Source organism: Anticarsia gemmatalis, chromosome 13 (assembly GCF_050436995.1).
Source record: "Anticarsia gemmatalis isolate Benzon Research Colony breed Stoneville strain chromosome 13, ilAntGemm2 primary, whole genome shotgun sequence".
Classification (NCBI taxonomy): domain Eukaryota; kingdom Metazoa; phylum Arthropoda; class Insecta; order Lepidoptera; family Erebidae; genus Anticarsia; species Anticarsia gemmatalis.
In genome coordinates this window covers 1471629-1494074 of record NC_134757.1, presented here as the reverse complement: position 1 = coordinate 1494074, position 22446 = coordinate 1471629, and the positions used below count along the sequence as shown (strand labels likewise).

The 22446-nt window shown below is 33.6% G+C and overlaps 1 protein-coding gene across 1 annotated transcript in view; it reads left to right on the top strand.

The window, feature by feature from the left end:
• Window positions 1-22297, top strand: part of LOC142977516 (cell adhesion molecule DSCAM) — a 92307-nt gene extending 70010 nt beyond the window's left edge. Inside the window, exons 4-7 of the mRNA XM_076121432.1 lie at window positions 6602-6792; window positions 7235-7364; window positions 8474-8614; window positions 12724-22297. Coding sequence (XP_075977547.1) covers window positions 6602-6792; window positions 7235-7364; window positions 8474-8614; window positions 12724-12881 — 620 coding nt within the window. The 3' untranslated portion in view covers window positions 12882-22297. The remainder of the gene's footprint in view (window positions 1-6601; window positions 6793-7234; window positions 7365-8473; window positions 8615-12723) is intronic.
• Window positions 22298-22446: the final 149 nt, after the last annotated feature.

Genomic DNA, 22446 nt, shown 5'->3' with positions numbered 1-22446 from the left:
CTCGAATAGATTAAGTTTGCATGTAACGAAATTCTTTTTTTATTATTGGAAAATAAGGAATCTGAACTAAGTAATAATCGTAGGAAGCGTACTTTGGTTTTGGCCTACCTCTATCGGAAAAATATGAGATTTTATGTATGTACCCTGAAATCTAAAAATTCCTTCGTTCGCGTCCTTTTCCCCAAGAAAATATCGTAAAACGATCTTTTATCGCCGGCCTCAATTAACCGTGCTACATGATTCCACCCCCAAACTCCCCCATATCGTATTCGTGCACTATTCCGCCAACACACATGTTAATGGGACGTCTAGCTAACGTCACAGATCAATAAAATTTCATTAAACTGCCGCTCAATGGATAAATATTTGCGTAGAGAACGTTTGTATCTCAAAGTTGGTTAACAAGACCCCATATAGGAAAGACATAGAGGTAATTTAGGCCTATAAAAGAAAAAAGCTCATATTTCATTGAACAATTTTAACCCAAGGTGGGTTCCTGTGCATAGCAGTCAACAGCCAGACTCCTATAAGCCAGTTCTTGCATATCTAAAGATATGAAACTGCTATGCCTGTGCAATTTAAATCTAACATTATCATCATCATTGGCCTGAATACATCTATTGCAGATGATTAAGGTGCAAATCACAACTACACTTGAACGACCGGGAGTATAGTGGAAATAGTTATTAAACGTATTGCAACGGTAATATTTTCGCGAAAAAAGAAGGATTTTTTAGATTTCAGGGTACATACATAAAATATATTTCCGATAGGGGTAGGCGAAAACCAAAGAACTTTTCCTAGATTATTATTTAGTTTAGATATCTGGGTTTGCAATGATAAAAAGTATTTATTAAAGTAAGTATGTAACTTAATCTATTCGAGGTATTCGGTACATTTTTTCTTTAATAAATAAATTTATTAAAGAAATAAAACGTGCAAAGCTCAGTTTTCGCGAAAATATTACCGTTGCAATTTAAATCTAACATTATAGAACACATTGTATCAGCAGTTCTTAGGGCAAATGCTATTACTATATCTCTTATACACAAAACGATTAAAAATATAGGCCAATATTCAACAATCTTCAGTAAGCCAATTAACCTCTGGTTCATGGGCTACGACCCCCATAGATTGAGAAACGCTGTCGTTAAGTAAATATCAGGTAAAGGACACATAGCTTTATGTATCAAAGGGTACGTTCACGCACAACTAATAGCAATTTAATCAGAGTATTACGATGTATTTACATAGTCTGATGAATATACTAACGAAAGCAAATATAATTATGTCTATGTAATTATTTCAGTATGTATAGAATTAGATTTATCTAGCTTTCCGCCCGCTTTGCCCTCTTCGGAGTGAAACAAAAAAAAACCTCTCTTATTATCTCTCGTTTACCGGTAATTTATCTATTCAATAGCGTTTTTCTATGTGAGTTTTAACACTATTGAATATATAAACTACCGCTAAATGTACCTCAGAAACCGGGGGTTAGTGCTCCTTTACACTTCCTAAACAATCTTCATACCAAATGTTAGCTATTGTACGCTCAGTAGTTTCGGCTGTACGTTGTCTAGCAGTCAGTTACTAACGGAAGAGTTTTATATTTATTGATTTCGTATTGCTTACTTAAATTGTACTTATACTTGTATCATTGATGTAAACAAATCATAAATAACACGAACGTAGGAAAATAAGGGTCTTGCCGTGGCAAGTAATGTGTATTTAAGTAGGATATTTATCGGGAATAGGAAAAAGTAAGATGTATCTGACGATGTCATTTCATCAAGACATCAGTCTGCCAATATTCAAATCAAAGTGGATATTTTAGTATTGAACCAAGACTAAGGCCGGGACTCCACCAAAGCAGAGATGTGTGCGGTGTGCTGTGTGCTGTGCGAGAAGAGATGTTTTTCAGCTCGCGGGACTCCACCAAAGCGGAGATGTGTGCGGTGTGCTGTGTGCTGTGCGATAAAAGCGTGTGCTCGCGCGCACGGTACTAGCAAGATGGCCGGCCGGCGCGCGCGCGGGGTTCTGCGGGTTGCTAGCGGGCGAGAGGGGGGAGGGTGACATCGCTCACTGCACGCCGCTCACATCTCTCGTCTCCACTGCGCGTCGTCCGCGCACAGCTCACATCTCCGCTTCCATCGCGACATACAAATATTACACATCTCCGCACAGCGATCTCCACTGAAGCTGAGCGGAGAGGAGACGTGTCAATAACTCAATTCTATTGGTTGTTTAAAAAACATCTCCTCTCCGCTTGTCTCGTCTCCGCTTTGGTGGAGTCCCGGCCTAAAGATGTTCTTGGTATATTTTCTCAATAATATTTTTTGTTCAATATTATAGGTACAGCTAAAGACTAAGCATTGGAAACTTCTTTGTTTTTACGCTCCAGTTTTCAAAGCGACTATCACAAACCGTTTACGACTTTGTTATCGAGTTACTATCGACGATATTTATTGATATTTTATATAGGAAATTTGCCCTTCGTATATAAGAAAAGAACTTAACTAGTGAGACGTACAACTTTACCTTTTTTAGATGGTAAAATAATGAATTTTTATTATTATGAGCTTATATCATCCCACGGCTGGGCAATGGCCTCTCCCGTAGCTTTGCACTGTAAACGGTCTCTGGCTGTCTGTCTCCATTGTGGGTCAAGCTCGTCTTACCATCTGAATGAAAAACAATAGCAAGAGATAAAACAAATCCGAAACCAAACAAACAGAGACTATAGGTATTATCGCTAATTTTAAACCTCGTTATACTACCGACTACTCGTTAGCAATAATTACGAAACCACAAAAGACCAGTAGGTAGTCTACATAGCAGACATCTAAATTACATTTCGTGCTACTTTAATTTATAATTAACATGCGATTCGAAGGAAAATACTAATATTGTGAAGTATAAACTCGCACGTGATTCCTTACGTGTAGGTTTTTATTGTTGTTTTATTAGACTACAAATAAAAGTGCTTAATTCCACCCCTCTAGTAATAAAAAGTAAACAGTTTTTTGTTACTGCTAGCCGTATTTGATCGCGACGAGAACTTACGGTTCAGTTTTATCGCCTATAAGGTTCTTAGGTGCTAAAGATAAACCAAGCCCTGAGTATTACTTGGTATATTTGCCTTCATCAGCTCCTTTCTACCAGCAAACGACGATAACTAGTAATGTATCCAGAACTTATGATCCCGGTATTCAGTTAGGTAAAATGATTTCGTGATGAGCCCTAGTTATCGTACTAGGAATTCCCTGCTAGGGTATGAAGCTGGCCCTCTTTTTAACCGATTTAAAAAAAGGAGGCAGTTCTCAATTCGACTGTATTTTGTTTTTTTTTTTGTTGCCAGTAGCTAATGCTTAGGTGCAATAGCATTTTTCTTCAAATCGCCAATTACTATAATATAACTACTTACCTATACCATAGTACTTAATCGTCATGTGGCATAGCATTGACAACTTAACATTCAGTCGACTCATTCATCATTGAAATAGCTTTAGTTAAACAAATAAGCTTTTACACGCGGTAAACAATTTAATTTAATTATTTCCACCAATCCGCTTATCAATTAATTAATATTATAAGTACTAGCGTTATTGGATAACGGTTAATGCTAAAGCTTTAATAGGATTACACGAAATCATAATTAATTATAGAGAATATAGTAGGATTGAATCGAAAATGTGACTTTTTATAACAATAGAGCAACAAATAAATTATATTTTTTAGGCTTATTGTGTACAGATATTATAACGTGTGTGTCGGAGTGATTGGCTTTCACAGCGAAGCCCTTGAACTAATTTTGTATCTCACTCGTATGTAGAAGTTGAAGACCCCGAATCAAAGAAAAGCAACATGTTTGTTTTCCAAAGCAACCTTATGGCTGAAATAAGTCATGGAACTTTGGCAAACAGTCTGAGTCAGCTAGCTTTTCTTAATTTAAACTACTCCCTACATATTCTCACGTTCATTCCAAACTGTTACAAATTTGTCTCCTAAGTCTAGGACAGTCTAGGCGCCATGCTAAACGGTTATAACGCTAAATCAAACTTGAAATGAGTCACTTCCGCACATAATAGGTCAATCTTATATAATCCACTCATTTAACCTGTCAGTTGTCGCTTGACAAGTGATACTTAGCGACGTGACTGTCAGGACTGCACTGCTTATTCATCAAGATGTAACAAGCGTGATAATAGCATGGTATACACCACAGCGCAAAACGTCGGCTGTCGTAAATGTTGAAGAGTTAAACACAGTGTATTGTGTTGAATTATGATTGGATGATGGACTTGTTAGAGGTTAAATGCTCTTAATTTTTATAACTGCAGTTACCTTACCTATTTCAGCTCTTGAAGTTGATTTTTGTGGATTACTGGCCTAGAATAGTAAGGGAATAGAAAGTGTACCTGTGTATTGTGCTCACGCTTGCTTATCCACTATAAACAAGGCCCAACACAGTTTGCTGGTATCAACGAAACTGGCTGCCGTAGCCGAAATCGGCCAGGACGACGACATTAATGGCATACACAGTAAAGTTTATACAAGCAAGATTCGTTACTGATAAATTCGACTAATAGTGATTAGCATTGCAATCAACATTCTGTTGACAATATATAAAGATGTCACTAGTTTTATCAATTCTTATAAAAATATTATAACTATAATCCTTTGTGCATACTACTTATAAAACAAACAAACAAAACACAGTACATATTCGGTACATACGCAATTCTCGTGCCGGTTCTCTACGCGAAACATCCGGTTGCATTCCAGCTAAATGTCAAATATAATTTGGATCTCCGGCCTATAATGTCGGCACTTGATCGTGTACCAATCGAATGACGATTGGCATTGTAATTATAGGGCTAATGACGAGAGTAATCCTGGTTTGAAGGACAGTTGAGGTATGACAAAGGAAAAGTAAAACAATTGTGGTGAAAGTAACAATGCTGTGACGTCACGGCTTCTTTTCCTTGTGAATGGAATAAAAAAGGAAATTGCTGTCGATTTAATATTTGCTTGCTTTAATGTTAATAAAATAATAGTTACAAAAACTATGTCGGGAAAAAAGTTATAAACAGGTAACTGTACCTCGATTCTCTACCACTATCGACTACCGACAACCGGCTAGCTATCGAAATTTTGACATTTAGAATGTACTGCCAACATATTTCCTATGACGCCCGTCAGAGGCGCTGATCAGATTTTCATACAAAATTTCTCGATGACAGGTCGGTTGTCGGTAGTGGATAGTAATAGAGAATTGAGCTACTGATGATCACTACGAACATTTTATAAAATTAATTTGTATATCCTAAAAAGTTATGCGGCAAAGTATCCAGTTTCATATTGCATGTTAGTGTATAACTCGTAATAACCTGGCAGCTATATTTTTATGTTCCTCATGTTTCATCCTAAGCAAATAAAAAATAACACACGGTGTAATAAATTTTAATTATGGTTATCCACGCTGTAACATCAAAAATGTAATAAAGAATAATTAATCACATTAATCTCTTGCTTATGTTCTCACGTTCTTATAAATAAGCATATCTAACAAACATTAATAACTTTATGAAAAAGGTGTTTTTACTCTTAGTCTAAAATTTTCATTGATTTTATTGTGTTAAGTTTGTTAAAAGTGGCTTGTGCCAGTCTCTGTCTCTTTTGTAAGATCTCCTATGATTTTCTAACATCGCTTCATCCTAACGAAAAATAAATCTAAAGTATACTGAAATCCTTGATAAGTCAATTCACAAATCAATCCATTGTCGTGTGTTCACGATCAATGTGGCAATGTGTGTTCGACCAATCAGTGTGGCAAGAACTTTAAGAAGAGGATTCTTTTTCAAAAGAATATACTATTTAATGTATGATTATTATATTGATACCGTAATTCTTGGTTTTTGTAATTATATGAAACAAAATTCTATATAATGATATCAATCTATGTCAGTACACCATCAACTATGTTTATTTACGAAACTGACGGATATAAAGTAACATTTTATGTGCTACAAGACATTTATTCTGCTTAATGGTCGTTAAGTTAGTGACGACAACGTCATTACTTCCTAATATAGGGCTGTCGGAACAACCACTATCAATTTTAGGTGGCTTAATATATTTCGAGTAAAAGCTAATAGTTCTAAGTATGCTGAGTAGTTATTTGTTTTAGCTAGAAGTATTTATATTGTAAGGAGAGATAGGAGATAGGACCTATTGTAGGGATAGGACCTCGTAGCTTAGTTAACAGTCGCGCGGATCGATCTCGGAGGTTAAGCTACTCTTGCCGAGGTTGTTCTGTAGATGGGTGACTAACTTATACTAATTGAGTTAAACACGGAGTGTTTCGGAAGACACGTTAAATTGTGGGTCTCAGCTGTCATTTTCAAAGATCTTTGACAGTCGTTAACAGTAGTTAGAAACTCATGAGAATCAGTCTTCCCAAGGGGTATCGTGTTATAACCCAGGTAACTGGGTTGTGGTAGTCCGATAGGCAGTCGCTCCATGTAAAATACTGGTATCTTACTGGTAAAACTTTACTATCAACATGCTTATATATATATATATATATCTCTTGCTACAGCGGAACCCCCGCCACTGGTGAACGTGACAGTGCACGCGTCCACAATCCTCGCACTGATCCTGTGGAACGTGGCGGGAGACGGCGGCCACCCCATCATTGACTTCACCGCGCAGTACCGGTCAGCTGCGCCTGTCAACGGCAGCCTGGAACCATGGAGGCCTATCAGTCCTAACCACATTAGTCCTAATTCGGTAAGGGAATATTTTATTATAATTAAACGTAGAAAAAGACTCGGACCCTCTTAGCTTCACTTAAGCACCAGTACAGAGCCACAATGTGCTTGCACCAGACAACTTTTACGACTGAAACTATAAATACTGTAGTTTACATAAGTACCTGACAGTTGCAAGACAAATGAGCAACGCACTTATACCCGGTTTCTGAGTACATTTAGCGGTATTGAATAGATAAACTACCGCTAAATGTACCTCCGATCAGAAACCAGGGGTTACTGATTCAGTAGCAAGTATCGACAGCTTATCTCCTTAGTGTCTATACTCTTCAGTCTTCATACTTAATACTAAGATGCACAACGGGTCTTATGTGTGATGAATATTTTAGAGATACTATTTTTCTTCTACTGTTTTTTTAATAACTTTCATCTTCTAAAATATTTTGTTATGATGTTTCCAGCGTCAAATAGACGTGTACCACCTGGACACGAACGCGTCGTACTGGTTCCGGGTGTGGGCGACAAACGTGCTGGGGCCGGGCCCGCCGGTCGAGGTGCTCGCCACCACGCTCTACAGCGATCAGGAGGCTGGTGAGTTTCAATAACCTTCGTATTTATCTTGAACTTTAAAGGTTCTTATTTGAAGAGATACCTTCCACAGACCTTTAACTTATAATATTTAATCTAGATTCATGAATGATATGGTTTTATATAGGGCTTATAAAAACACAAAAAAGCTAGATAAAAACAACAATCATCTTTCTGACTATGCATCGATCCCATTCTGGTGTTAGGGTTCGGCTTTACTTGTATGTTTGTTCTGTTTTGCCGTACCCTTGCAGTGTTTCCCTTGCATTTAAACATGTCTTTAGTATAACTAATAAGAAAGTTTCTTCTACAAAACACCTACAAATTTAAAATATTATTTGTAATCTAGCAAACCTTACAAATCTTTTATTATTTATTCAGACATCAAATCGAAACAGTGTTCTTTACTCCGAAACTGTATATTTCAATTACTAACGGTCCATTTTCAATTTGTCATTCCATTGGTTCTATTTGTTAGTAGAGAAGTTTGTATTTATAGCGGTTTTCATTACACGACTCGGTAAACTTGACGCCGATTGAGATTTTAATTGACTATCAAATAATCGGATTAATTAACTGTAATTGAATCATTGTGAGTTGTGGCACGTTGGTTGTGTGTTTGTGAAAATGTACGGTCAGCGGATAGTGGAATAAAATAATTAATTTGACCAGGCGATTTAAGTCTTGCCTCTTATGTAGATGGGTAACCATTTATTACTACTGCTGATAAAGTCCCGACTGTTAAACAACTGTCTTAAGACTCTACCGCATGTGGGGCCATGTTTGATATTGCAGAAAATTTGTTTATTCAATACTTTGTTAAGAATGAATACGTCATCATGAGTGCAATACCACAATAATATATTATTATGGGCCATGCAGTAGACGATTAACTTATATTTAGGATAACCTCTGCTTTCCTGAGAGATCAAACCGTATAGACATTTTCAAAAACTGAATTTTGTAAGATCAATACCTTAGTAGGTACGTAATGTGTCTAGACATCCACATTCACCTCTGATAAAACTCTAACATCTTACATCTTCTTTCTTTAACATCTCATACTTACTTTATATAAACTGTTCAATAATCAACTTCCAAACAATTTCCAGAGCTATACAAGCACTTCTTCGAGGGTGCGGAATCGTTCGACACTCGTACATGGGTGGCCGCCGTCTGCGTCGTGATGGGCACGCTCGTGGTGCTCGCGGCCGGCACGTGCGCGGTCCTGTGCCGCGAGTGGCGACGCAACGGTGAGCCCGCGCCATAGCACACGCCTCTACCTAGGCTCTACTTCATGTGGTATTAGCCTACACGTGATCGGTTGAGTGCTCGAATGATCGACACGTTTCAACGATCATCGGTTGATTAGCCGAAGGAATTTTAGATTCGAAATTTGAAAGTAACGAAGAATATATTATAATTTCAAAATAAAAGATATATTAGCGAGACGAAATTGGAATGTGTAGTTTGATGATAAAATAAGTGACGTAAAATATTCTTTGTTAGATTTCGAATTCGATTAAATGAATGATAGATGATCGGTTGAACGATAATCGATAGATATAGTTTTACGTAATAATTATGCAGTTTTATTTATAATCGATCATGCGAGCACAATATACCGATCACAAATGGCGGTTAGGTCAACGTTAAACTAGCTTTGATAAAGGCAAAGACTATGTATTAAAGAATCTCCAGTGTACCTAGTACTAGATGAACAAATGATATTAGGTGATGATTACAACGTAGGGTACTTGGCTCGATAATAATAGTTGAATAGGATTATATTCAAATTTATTTATTCAAGATATTTTAGAGTCTTCGCCTACAGTGACTTTAGTTTTAACAAGTGGCTATAAAGTCAGCATTGTTACAGAAATGTATGCAAAATGGGTCCAAACGCTGTTGATCATATAAAGCCTTTCAGTGATTAATCCAAGTTATAAAAAAACGAGCTACTGTTGTCGACAAAATTTCTGTAAACAGACTGTAACTTTTGGGTCACTAGTTTTAAAACACGAGTGATTGTGCGAAGACTCTTGCGCTATTGAACGCTCAGTCGATCGAACATCGTCCTTTCGATATTAAATACGTTCAATTGAAATTTTGAATTATAATATTATGATAAGATAAAAATTCCTACGATTGCAATAATTGAAACGCTTAACATAAAAAATAGCATAATAAAAACACTATTTTAATAATAATTCATTAGACATCTTAAAGCACAATTTTACAAAACTCTACGCACTGCTTGGAATTATAATAATAAACAAATAAGATTATATTTATAAGAGAAATAATAAAATGACAACTATAGTGCCAATTTACTAAAATTATAATAATTATTATTATGAACTTCCAAATAAATTTTCAAAATTAGTATTAGATTTTTGTATAAAAGACAAAAGTGAATGGTACAAAAAATTTAAATAATAATAATATATTTTCACGCAATATAGAGTTTCTACGCTACGCGATTGGTGCTAAGCAAATAATAATATAATAAATAATTATTATTGTTGATAAATAAATAATACCAAAAAGCAATCGATTGAATCTCGCTTTAAATAGTTACCTATTGCTGTAATTTTGCTGAGAGTTTATTACAATTTAGATATAACTTAGGTAGGTTGTTGGGAAGTGCTTATTAGTATACATCATTATATACTGCCTCTATACAATAATAATATGAGATATTCAATATATTATATTCATAAAATATAGTATAAACTGTCCTTAAGACTCAGAATAAACTATCTACAACAAGTACAAAATATATATTTTAAACCATTTAAACCTTAAATATAAAAATAATCGGTAATACTATATTTAATAGTCCTCGAATTAGTTTACGAGATCTAAATATAACGTTTTATTATAACACAACAATCGAATATCTTCCTCAAATCTGCCGTTTATCGACGAAAGAGAAATATAAATATCAAATAAACTACGTTTATAGTCTACTTGCCTTATAAGAAGTACATTTGTGGAATATTGTCTGAATAGAAAGATATTTTTATGTGGCGTATACTTGGGCACTTTCTTCCAACATTTAGTATACGGACCAATAATAACTACAGTACGTCAATTATAAACAATAGAACTGAATTATTTCGTTAGTTATAGCATTTATTTATCTCAATTACTATACCTTTCAAATATTATATTGCAATCTATGAAAATTATTAGAAAATTAGAAACTCGATATTTAGTACGGGGATTGCTTATACTATAGTTCATTGATACAGGGTTATTTGAAAACATCTATAACTTCGCAGGTCTAGATAGCGAACATTACAATGATTTCATTTTCAAATAAAGTTAAAAACTGCTGGTTTTAGTGTTCATAACTCCACGTGTGTTGCCAAGATTAGGTAAACAAACTCCTGCGCCTGTGACGTGCGGGGTTGGGGATGCGGCAGGACGAAACATTGACCGAACAATATTAGTACCATACAATAAATAAAAACCACACACCACTTTAAACATGTTTTTGTTCATATATTAAGTTATGTCAAAACTTGTAGAACGAATGTTTTTGCTTATGATATTTACTATGGGGTCCTGCGAGGCTTTAGGTGTTTCAAATTTAACCCCGTATATAAAATTCGTTATAAAGATTTGCCTTGTTATCATTTAAAATGTTAAATCTATACTAATATTATAAAGCTGAAGAGTTTGTTTGTTTGTTTGTTTGAACGCGCTAATCTCAGGAACTACTGGTCCGATTTGAAAAATTCTTTCAGTGTTAGATAGCCCATTTATCGAGGAAGGCTAAATATATCATCACGCTACGGTCATTAGGAGCGGAGTAGCAACGAAAAATGTTACAAAAACGGGGAAAATTTTGACCCATTCTCTTAGGTGACGCAAGCGAAGTTGCGCGGGTCAGCTAGTTTTAAAATATATTTCGCTTTTAAATATTTAAATTAGATCTAAGTGGGTGAGAATACCCGATATAGGAATTAAAGCATTTTAAAACGATTATAATAGTTTGAAAATTATTAGAGTAAATGATTTAGAATTAGCGATTATAAAGCTTTATTCGCTCAGTAGATACAATATATTCTTGCCAAAACTATATATTTCATTCGTATATATAATTATATACTGTTGTGATAGTGTATTTAATCATTCCTGTAATAATTAAGTCAATTAAAAATATATTCAAAATATTCAATTCTCAAAAAATATTAAATAAGAAACTATGCCTTCTCAAACTTATACTATAAATATATAATATATAATCTATAGTTCTTGCCATATACCTATATACATGGCTATATAACTATGCTCTCGCACTTGTGATTATTCAGGACCACTGTACAATGTAGGACCACTATTTTATATATATGGCTTTTAAAATATATCTCTTAGATATAGGAAAGCGTAGGCTTCGAAAACTAAAAAGCAATAACTACCGCATTAAATGCACAATTTTAAACTAAGCACTTTAAATAATTGAGACAGAATAACATTTTCTATAAAAATATAAAAGGATATAATAAATTATATACTTCAAACTTTGTAAAAAAAATGATAATAATTTCTACCGACGGTGTTCCAAAAATGCCTTTTGTTATTGACGCCAAAATGTGCTTCAAAATAATATTTGCAAATGTTTTTATATACTATACTGTATTTTATATAACTGATGAATTTGTTAATACTTTTTAGGCTCCAGACGACAGATATTTAAGAGTTTGTTAGACACTCTTGTATCGATCCTAGTTCATATATTTCCTTGTAGAATTATGTCTTGTTTTGTTTAATGGAAATATTCGAACTATATCGATACAAAAGTGCCTTCTATATAACTTTGTGCAAAGTACGGACATAGAGCTCTTATGCCATTTTCAATTCTTAAGCTTTTAAAAATAGTAAATTAGTTTTTTTTACAATTTTAGTCGATTATTAAAAGAGATGCTTGGCATAGTGCTCAGGTGCATTTTACTATTCCGACCGATTTCATACTGCGTACTGTTTCAAGCTTGTTTACCTACATTGTAGTATGGAATTAGTCTTTATGACAGACTGGCGAGTACTACAGCTCGTCAACTTTGTCGCGACGTAGACAATAGAAACTCGCTCTTGTTCGTTTATACTGAAGAGCGAATTTCCTCTCTGATCTATCCGCATGTCTCTTGCATAAATCTTTTGATAACGAAGACGCCAGTATCTGCCAATTTTTTATTCATTCGAGATTTTTTTCTTCTTTCCCCTCTATCGCACTCGCTTGGAACGCACGCTTGGACTGCGGGGCCGCACACTAACAAACAAACACACACACACATGGTGACGGTATGTATTACTAACCCTACCTCACGTTCCCTGCCCGACATTCATCCTAAAGACTATATGGAGGAGCAAGACGTGATGGAACTAGTGCCTAACATTATCCTGAACCCTGGCTTCATGGAGATGGATCCCATCAGGCCGCGGGAGCCCGTGGCGTCGTCAATCATCAGGTCGACGGAGTGCCCAGGGCCTGGAAAGCCGAGACGAGTTTGATTCTCGTCAATACTCAACCTTAGGATATTCTATCGCACCGATTCCGGCCTATTGTCATGATCGTGAGCCAACTACTGTGGCGGTGGTTTTGATAAAAAGGATTTGGACAGTATTGCCATTCGTTAAAGTACCACCGAGGAAACAGGCTGATTGAAATACTTTCGTCATTCGAAAAAAACATTTCAAATTTGACAGATATGATTGTCACAATGACGTTTGATAAAATGTTAATGTGACAGTTAAGTCCATAAAATTTTTAATCGAAATTTAAAGTATCAAAAATGTTCATCCTACTGTCGAAATGCTTGCGCTCAGTAAATGAAAGGCTCAATTTCTCGCTTTGATGATGTCATTCATATAAAAGTCTGATATATACTTTTTTGAATGGAGTTGAGTAACTATCCTCTTTTATCGCTCGGTGATAAGTTCTTTATAAGTAAAAAAATACTTTACCGCTTTCATTTTTCAATATTGCAGAAACTTATAATTTGGATATTTGTTGCCCATAACTTGCAAATTTCAAATAAGATCTTAGATAAGAAGAGAGAAGAGATATTTTAAAATTAAATGTCACCGAGTGATTATAATAGGAGTAAAGTTATTTCACAACGCTAGGGTAAAGACGGACATATCAAAACGCATGAATTACGTTTCGTTAGCCAATCGGAGCGATAGTATAGCCGGGTTTTTTAGCTTATAGCCTCATGTTTCTCAAAAGACGACAGAATGTAGAATACCGATTTTATAAGCACACTGATAATCGCTGTTCTTAAACTATCAAAACGTAAGTGTCAATTAACAAACAAAAAAATGTAATGACATGTGTCAAAAGTGACAGGTGTCAAATTCCGCGTGTTGTTTTTGTTTTAAATGATTCTTGTATATTTGAAGGTAGCTTTAATAGTATTAATAATATCGTCTTATGAGAAACAGATACGGCGTGAAGCGAAATAGTAAGCTTACCTAATCACTGAGAGAGATCATTTCTAGTTTTGTAAGCGTTCCGTGTTTAATCGTAGTGGTGGTTGCCATTTATTATAAGGTGGACGTTTTTTGTATCACAACTACTTTTATCAAAAGTAATACATCATTTTAAGGCACAAAAATTATCTAAAATCATTAATATGTAGACATTCTTTTACATCACTGTAGGTTTTCAGTAACTTTTCTAAACAATATGTTGAAAATATCCTTTAATTAGTCAAAAAAATGTGTGTAGCTGTTTTATGTATTGAAAATATTATCTAGTGTATCTAATATGTATGTGTTAACAGTTTGATAAAAGTAGTTGTTTTTAACTAAAGATACAAATGAATGTCCCAACGTCGTAGTGTTCGCTGTACATGTTCATTTTAAGAACTGATGCTTGCATTTACTTTTTATACATTTACACGTATTTCGCCGTAAGTCTGACACGGGCGCTTTATTTTATAATTACGTTTTTTGATACTGGTAACACTGCAATCAATGTAAACTACAAATTATAAGTACCAGTTTAGGGCAAAAAGACAATTTTATATAAATTATAATTATGTAGTTTACATTCTAACATCAAACGTTGTGATAAACTTTTTTCTTTGTCGTGTTACCAGTATCAAAAAATAAGAAATCCTTTCTGGCAACCCCGATATCTGATTAATAAAATTTTTAGGAAACATATTGCTTAACGTTCAATATTGTTAATGTTGCTAGCTGATAGTGATAGAATATTTTTAATTATATATTTTGCTATATTTTAGATGATATTTTTATAACGTGGATCTCATGTAATTAAGACACTGAATTTTTAATATTAAAATTAATACTTTTATTTTTTCAAAGGTTTTTTGTGATTTTGAACGCTGTGATTATTATGTTTTCCTTACAATTGTGTTTTATAATTAAGAATTTAATATATAAGTGTATATATTTGGATATATATCGTATGGAGACTGGTGCAATGGTATTGAAGTAAATATAATATAATATATAAATGATAGTTATTGTAGTAAGCTTACGGTGTAGTAGGCTAAGTGCACTGCTTTGTTCACGGTTAAAATAAATGACAATATCGTAGCGGTTGTTCATATAACTTTGTTATGTCCTGCGACACTTGAAGGCAATGATGCGAAAGATTGTTCTGTATCTGTGCGAGTATGACTGGAAAACTTTTATATATTTTTTTTATCTGTAATAAAATATTATTATATCAGTATCTATAGGTACATTATATTTGAAAATTACAACATTATTTTGAAGAATACTTAGTTATGAATAAGATTATTTTGGTCAATCTATAATTTCAGTCACTTTATCAACATTATTTCAGTTAACAGTATATAATGGTTATCATAGTACAAGCTCTGCTTATTTTGGAATAAGATGACAGTATATGATTATTTCAAATTATATTTTATTACTATATTATGTATGTAGTAAGTATATAAATAAATATAAAGTAATTTTTTGTCATACTTGCACTATAGAACTGAAAATAACATCGCAATCAATATCGTGATTGGATGTTAGTAGTAACGATATAAATATATGTTGATATATGGAGTGTTGCGTAAGTGTAGAGCCGTTTATTTTTGTATACAGCCTGTATACATATCAGGGGAGCCTTAGGATGTACAGATATATACATATTATATTATATTATACGGTTTTAATCTTCCTTCCTGACAGTCGCGTGATTATAAACAATCTGAAAACCTATAGATTTTTTCAATATATTCTATTTAATATTATGTTGTTTAGGTCTGTTGTATAACCAAAATCAATGGTGTTTTTTAATTTAATTAAATATTATATATTTAAGTATAGTCTCAAAATTTTTATTCACAAAAAAATGAGACAATTTTTTATAATATTATCTTGTTTTAGTGTTTTTCAGTCTTTGGGTTGTTTATAATCGCGCAAGTCTTTTTCAATTCTTCTCAAGCTCATTGCCTTTCTGTGTATCCACTTTCTTCCGTACTACTAACACATAAAAATATATAAATATATTTACTAATAAAATGTGTGTCTATCGAAAGAATAAACAGCCGGTGAGATTTTAACTTGAATATTAAAATAAAAATAATCATAAACTATAAACGGTAGATATAAAAATTTAAATCTTTATGCTCAACGTCGTCTATGGGTGTTTAAATTACAATTAAATGTAAAGTTGTTAGTAATTGATATTAAAATGTTAGGCTTGCTACACACTTATTCTGTTCGGCTTTATTCGGCCTAGCCGGACGGCTAAACCGAATATTTCTAAAAATAATGCCGCTTGACATTGCCGCGCCTGAATATTTAAACCGAATTGTGTCGATCGGGCCCGTAAGAAGAATCCGATCGGCACAAGCCGAACAAATGCAGTAATTGCTTAGAGTCGGGTATTGTTGTTTGATAAATAGTACCGAACCGACTCGAATTTGTGTGTAGTAAGGCTGTTGGATCAAGTTAAAATCTCATTGGTTTAACTTAACGGATATTCCTACCGCGTTGTGCTCGCTTCAATATAGTGTTTAAGTGTAGACTCGGTGTGATGCGACATGGTACAACTATTTTATTATAACTTAACCATTCACTTGCTTTTGATTTATATTTAATTTTCTTTTAAAAACGATAAGTAGTGTGTAAATAAATATCGATTCAAAACTGATTAAATCGGATTAAAGCAAAAAAATAAACATCATTTTACAGTGATTAAAAAGTCGGGCGTTAAGAAACGCGCAAAAAATATTATTTAGTTTTCTCCATGAGTCTAAATACCAGATTTTTTTAAATTGTAACCAAGTACTATTAATAAAGATACCATTAGTTATTTTATTATAGAAAAATGATTATGTTACTGTGTCGCATCATGTCAAGTTTGAATCAGATGACTCTGTCCGTGTCATGTCATCGTGCTATCATGTCAATTATATGTATCTGTGTTTGTTTGTTTGTTTGTACTGTATCTGTCTCTGTCTGTGTCCTGTCTCGTGCTTGCACTACACTTTATTGCGTTTTTATGTACTTACTTGTGGACGCGTTACAGACGTTTTTATTCAAGATTGTTATTAACATACATAAAAAAAATCACGCCTTTTTGGAGGTAGGATGAGACAAAGAAGAAAAATTTATTTGAACTTGAATTTCATTACTGTCCCTCTATTGGGCACTGATCAGTTATTCATTTAGTTATTAGACGCATTACTGTCCCACTGCTAGGTAACCTATCGATGAGAAAAAAATTACGTGAGTATATTCTCGATATCTCAAAATTGTTCTGTCTTTCAAATAAAACTATGGCCGCTATTTATCTGCATGGACATTGTTATTTAAAATGATTGTAAATACTGGAAAATGCAAGAATAAATCACATAGGAATCAATAATCTCCTTTTAATATATCTTTGAATTTAAAAGTTATGGGATTAAAGTACGTCACGTCTGTAAGGTGTCCACAAGGATCTGTCACGAGTGTCCGCACGCGCCTACAGTCTTCATGCTCTTCCTTTAACTATAAATATCAAATGAGTTATATTTTTGTAACGAAACCGTGTTTATTTACAACATAGTGTTGTGTTGTGAGACAAAACGGAATATTATTATTAAAATATATATTAAAAATGTGACGAAATTGTAAAAATATTGTCTTTCCTAAGCCCGTCCTCAAGCGCGATAGAAGGAGACGCACATTACAGATTTGTCTTAAGATATTATTATCTTTAGAAAATACTTATAGCATTTTTGACTATATTGCTTATGTCTTTAACTTTGTAGTTATATATCCCCGAAAATCCTTTACGACAGATCTTGAAGGGGAATCAAAGTTGCACTTGGTCAGTGTGGTGAACTCGAGGTCTATCCCCTTCCTCATTCGAGAACGAAGACTCTCGCCCAGCAGTAGGAAAGGAACGAAATTTAATTTCTTTGTCCTACTATGCTGGCCAAAGATCTTCAATCAGTAACAAGAGATTATAATTATTATGTTCAACATGATTGATTTTTGTATGAAAATTAAGTCTGTAATGTGCGTGATCTTTATAATAAACTTGTGAAGTACTACATTTATTCTTCTCTCTTCTACTCTCTCGACTCTCGGTGTATCAAAGTTGTTATGTGACAAGTTCATACTGTAGGGGCTTGTAGTGAAACGTTGTATTTTATAGAACATTTCTCAATGCGATTGTGATCTGGTGGCTTGATACACCTTTTAGAACTTAGATAGGTATCAAATTTATCGCTTAATAGACCGATGACTATATTTAAAAATGCCTTTTGCTGAATCTTTTTTGTTCTTTCCCTAAACTGTATGTAAAAGAATTATGGCCTCCTTGCATTTTTACCGCTACTTCAGAACTTCTTGAAAAAGTTCATAAAGAGAAAACAGCTATGTCGTAAATAGCCACTTTTTGCGCCTATACTTATACATAATAGCTGAAGTGTAATCAGGGCAATTACAATTAGTCTAAAAAAATGGAAATTAACTACTTTTTGACCCTGTATATCTGGCATTTTATATTGTTTTTCTATCCAAAAGCCACTTACTTAACCTTTAAAGACTTTGCAATTATATTCAAAGTTGTATCAAGCCTCAATTCGCAATCAAAATGTTAAGAAAAAACCAACTGAACTTGAGTAGTTAGACATAAATGTTAGACTAAGTGTTGTACTAGCCTAGTTGTTGACGCTAGCGTAGCGGGCGAGCTCGGAGAGAAGACTGGCTTACGACGGAATAAGGTAAATGTGACGGAGTTTTACATCAATGTATAAAAACCTTCTGTTTGGTCCATCTTTGAAATTTATTGGGTAGTTTCTTGTTGTGTATAAAGTGTATTAAATTTGCAGTTTTTCTGTGTAAATAAAATCAAAATCTGTTCAAAATTGACATAGTTATGGCAGTTTTAATATTGAATAGTGTGTTCTGACGTCATAGTACATGATTGTCAAAGTTATGGTGAAATATGATTGGTATTAACGTAAAGTTTTAGAAGTATTCCTTATAAGTGAGTTATAACTCTTTTGGTTATATTTCCGGTGACTATATTTCGCTAAAAAGAAAATAGTAATATTGATCCTTGTATAAAAAAAACTTTTTAAATAAGTAATGATCAACGGAAACTACCCAATCGCATGTGCATGAATTGTGTAACATTTCAAAGATGGATAAAACTGAAGGTTTCGATCGAAGGTAGTATTGGGAAAGCAAATGGTTGTGAAATATTGGAAAAGGATTGCTTTTGTAAAAGGTGTATGTTGATGTAAAACAGCTGTCATAATGTCTTGTATTTGTTGACGAATGTGCTTCTAACTTTCATGTTTCATTTTTGTATGAATGGTATGTAAACTATGCAGTGTATGGGCTTGTTTGTATCTGTAAAACTATATTAAGCCGAAGTAAGGTATGTATTATGACCAAAAACCGTACTTATATGGGTACTTTTAAGCCACAATAGGTCGGCGCAACACCCAGTAAAATTAACTTCTCATACTGTGCAACTATTGATGTCAAAGTTGTGTATACTCAGTCCGTTACAAGCGTGCGAATTACGTCATAATCAAAATAATCACAGGAATGTGACAATGTGTAATTGCCAGCAAAAGACTCCGATAAAATAGCATGACTTAATTCGCACGTTTGAAATGGCCCGAGTACAGGGGACTTTTTTTAGGTAGAGGTTTTGTGTAAGTTTTATAAGTTTAAAAACTTTATGAACAAGTAAAAATCGAGAAAACATGGGGCTGCGTACAGATGTTTGACTTATAATTATGCAGTAATAAGCGATTTTGACATATTTTGACGTTTTGCACAGTAAAAAAAACGGTGAGTAAATCGTGTGCATTGGCTTAATATAGTTCTATGTAACTAGTTACTCTTTGTCAATTGTTGATTGAAGGCTAGGAAGAGCCACGGGCCACTGCCAAATGCACGTTCTTATTAGTTCCGCTTTCTTTCATAGTTTGGTGCATGCAAGCTTGAGTGATATCCGTAGCTGTTACAACGATTGTGTACATCTTGCGTTTATGAAGGGAATGGATCGATTCTTGAGGGAAATATTTGCGGATCACTCTAATAAATAAAGAAATAGTGGATTTGCCGATTACCGCGCACAAATTCTTACAAATATACCCAGGACATACCTATGGGTAGTGCATAATTATGAATTATCTATTTGCAGTGTTTTTTTGGTCCCAAATATCAAGGTATAAGAATAATTTCGATTCAGATGTACCTATTGAAATATCGTAAATCCGCAGAGGTTTTCAAATGAGTATTAAATAATATGGGATAAATCGGAACGAGAAAATCATCTTGAAAGATAATCGGTTGAACAATCGATCGATGTTCGGTTGATTCGGTATCTACCGACGGTCACAGCACACGTAATGCATGCGTAGAGCAAACATGTCGGAAGTTATATTTTTGTGGATTAAGTGTTATTCTGTCTCTGTTTTTAGTTTGTGCACTTGTAGATATAATTCTCGTACAAAAGACGTAATATATATTATATATGGTCTAGTGCTAATTGCAACGATTCGTATTTGTTATATGAATCAAGGTTATTTATGATGTGTGTGGATAAGTCAAGGAAAATGTTTGTGACTACAAAACTACATAATATTATTACAAGAGGTGTAATTATTGTGATTGTATCTCTGCAATTTTAATGTATGTCAGATGCACCGTTTTTAAAAGCTTACTAAAACATCAATTTTACAGTTTGATCGTTATAAATAGGTTGTTTTCATTGATAAACGATTAAAAACGGGGCATAAGAAAATTAACCCTTTCAAAATATTTTTTTGTCCAGAAAGTTGACGCAAAATACATTTTTGTAAACCAGTGAATTTTCCTCTATATCCTTGACTTAGCCCACACGGCTATCGGCGTCGCCTCCGGCATTATAACTCGACTTTACTTTATATTAAAGTAATAATTATCTTAGGTTAAGGTCGCCTTTTATAAACTAAGCACGTCCAGTTGGTGAGGGCAGCGAAACTTTTACTTCTTCGCTATTTAGTGTATTTTAACCACAATATGTCACAGTGTGTTGGGGATAGCAGTATGGCAGTTAAATTACTTCATATCTTATGTTCAAATAATATACATATCAGTGAAAATTAAACTAAGTTTCTCTTACCCCCGGTTTCTGAGAACATTTAGCGGTAGTTTATCTTTTGAATAGTGTTTTTTTTATATCAGTTTAAGCGCTATTGTATAGATAAACTACCGCTAAATGTACCTAAGAAACCGGGTGTTAATGGTACGAAGTTGAAGCTATATTATATTTTTAATAGAAACTGGCATTCTCAATTTTAGCACTTATAAATTTTAACTTAACTTTATAACAAGAGTATTATTTCAACGTAACTTGTCTAAGTATACATGCTTGTATTCAGATTATACTGCTGTCCCTAAAATAAATTGCGGCAATGTATTACCAAATATAATTACTCTTATTTATCCGCAAAACTATTGTATTTTACTCTATCTGAATGTAATTACACAAGCAATAATAACTTTAATTGTTCACCCTATAATGTAAACTGCAATATTCCATGACAGTATAATTATACATTTTTGTTATAACAACTAATTACTTATCCAAGTTGGTTTGTTTACTGCAATTTGTCGATAGCTTTTTTCTCTAGGAAATCTAATCAAATGGGCAGTTTCATTAATGCTGCCCTTTTTTATAATGTTGATGCGTCTTGCTACTATAGCATTTATAATTTCAGTATTAATATAAATTGCCACATGTGTTCGTATATATTACGTACAGTATTTAAAAATCTAACCAATAAAGTATTTTCCATTTTAATAAGACCATATAACTGTTTAACTCTCTCAAACTTATAACAAATTGCAGTAAGCAAGCAGATTATAAACTTAATAATATTCTTTAAAATATAGTCCGCATTTATTCCATTTCTTGATAGTAATTGTACATTTGTATTGACCCACTGCTAATATTTTGCACTGTGACTGATCTGAATCTCAGTTATGTTTTTTATTAATTAAGTCTGTGAATCTCAATTGAATTCCAAAAATTATGTGCAATATGATTTTATGTATTCAAATGTATATTGTTTTATTTTTATTGTATTTTATTAAGTTATCGGTATCACAATAATTGGTTACCAAAACTATCGGTTTTATGAAACTAAATTATGGTAAAGAAAGTTTAAAAACTATAAAATAAAACTTGTCCCTTTCAAATTGATTCGACTTCTGAATGGTTAAAAGAATGAGCGTTTTACCTACAAAGTTTTTTAATAGAAGATTTTACCTAAGGTAATATGACGTCATCAATTGTTGTGATATCGTATAACGGCGCTGTTGAGCCCTATGTAAGGAGTACATAGGAATGTGATGCCGACGTAGTACATAGACTTAAGTACATTGTTGTAGCCGATGTTGGACGATCATTCACATTAAATACTACGTTTTACACATACGTGACTTTTATTTTAACCTCCTACTATATTAGTAACAAAAGAAAACATGTTATTTATCACGCCAGTATCATAGGTTATTACAAGAATTTAGCCGATCCATAGTTGGTTAAGGGGGTTGAGTATAATTTTTTATTGTTTTTAGTGAT